Source organism: Monoraphidium neglectum (assembly GCF_000611645.1).
Source record: "Monoraphidium neglectum strain SAG 48.87 unplaced genomic scaffold scaffold01769, whole genome shotgun sequence".
Lineage (NCBI taxonomy): Eukaryota > Viridiplantae > Chlorophyta > Chlorophyceae > Sphaeropleales > Selenastraceae > Monoraphidium > Monoraphidium neglectum.
The window spans coordinates 1-1,625 of NW_014011859.1; the positions used below are offsets into that span (position 1 = coordinate 1).

Genomic DNA, 1,625 nt, shown 5'->3' on the forward strand with positions numbered 1-1,625 from the left:
GTCGTCGAGCGGCTCGCTGCAGCGGCAGGCCAGCAGGTTGGGGTGCAGCCCCAGGCTGCGCAGAGTAGCCACGCTGTGCTGCGTAGGCTTGGTCTTCTGCTCCCCCACGACGCCGATGATGGGCACCAGGGACACGTGCACGATGCACATGTTCTCGGCGCCCACCCTGGCGGTTACGGCGGTTACGAGGCGAGGGGTGAGTTCAAGATTGAGCAGTCGTTTCAGGGTTTGGGGATGAGGGTGAGGCACGAGGGACACGTGCGAAATGCACATTGTTTTTGGCTATCGCCCTGGCGGGCGCGAGGCATGGAGTAAGTCGAGATCAGAGGCGGTTGTGTGAGGGCAAGCCGCCCTGGCTGGTGCGAGGCGCGTTCTTTCATGGTGGTGGGGAGAGGGGGGGCCGGCGCTTGAGGGGCGGCTCGGCGGGAGAGCTGCAGCGGCGTGCGGCGCGGCTCTGGCCCCCTGAGACAGCCACAAAGCAGCCCGGCCGCGCCGCGTCGGCTGCGCAAGGGCCTGTTGTAAGGCACAGCAGGCGCTGGCAGGCAAGGCAGCCTGCCAGCAGCAGCAGCAGCAGCAGCAGCAGCAGCGGCAGCAGCAGCCGCAGCAGCAGCCGCAGCAGCAGCTGCAGCAGCAGCCGCAGCGGCAGCCGCAGCAGCAGCCGCAGCGGCAGCCGCAGCAGCAGCCGCAGCGGCAGCAGCAGCAGCAGCGGCAGCAGCAGCAGCAGCGGCAGCAGCAGCAGCAGCGGCAGCAGCAGCAGCAGCAGCGGCAGCGCCAACGGCTCACTTGAAGTGGAACTGCCTCAGCGCCTCCACAAAGGGCATCGACTCGATGTCACCCACAGTGCCGCCCAGCTCGATCACGCACACGTCGGGCACGCCGTCCCGGCCGTCCACCTTTGCGCACACAAGGGAGCGGCAGTGGCGCGGGCGGACGGGGCATGTGAAGGCATGAGCAGGATGCGCGCAAGAGCTGCTGAGTTGCTGCCTGCGCCGCTGCGCGGCTGGGAGGAAGCCAGGGAGGGGGCCTTGCCGCCTGCCGCAGCCCCCCCTGGCCCGCATGCCGCCGTCCGCCGCCAACCGTCCTGCCCTCGCCCGCTCCAAGGCGCCGCTTGGAGGCGCCCAATCCTAAGCCCCAGCCGGGGCCCGGCCGCGCACCGGGACGTGTGCGACGCGTTGGATCCAGTCTTGGATGGCGTCAGTGATATGGGGCACCACCTGCGGCGCAAGGCGAACACCGACAAGGGATGCAGCTGGGCAATTATGTCCAACAATCGAGCCCTCTCCCTGGCGCCCCCTCCGCGATGCCTGCGTGCGCCGGCGCCCCTGCCGCCACGAGACAGCCGCCTCTACGTGCCTAGAGCGCTTCCGACCGGCTACTCCAAACCGCACAATGATGTGCGGCGCTGCCGCCCCGGCCCAGGTGCGCGCATCGCATTTTGGGGGCCGGTGGCATGCGGCCCCCGCTGATCGGCTGGGTCGCACCACAGTCACGTCCGCTAGCCTGCAGTCAGCCGCGTAGGTGCATGTGCGCTGGACTGGCACCCCGCGCATCCCCCCCCCCCCGTTCAACAGCAGCGGCGCTGTCATCCCCATGCCCCACCTGCACTGTCTTGCCCAGATAATCTC

The 1,625-nt window shown here is 69.3% G+C and overlaps 1 protein-coding gene across 1 annotated transcript; it reads left to right on the forward strand.

Annotated features, from left to right (window-relative positions):
* Positions 1-532: 532 nt before the first annotated feature.
* MNEG_8958 (hypothetical protein) lies at positions 533-787 on the forward strand (the record flags this gene model as incomplete). The annotated part of the gene is made up of 1 exon (XM_014042566.1): positions 533-787. A coding segment is annotated over one exon (255 nt), but the record flags the coding sequence as incomplete, so codon positions are not given.
* Positions 788-1,625: the final 838 nt, after the last annotated feature.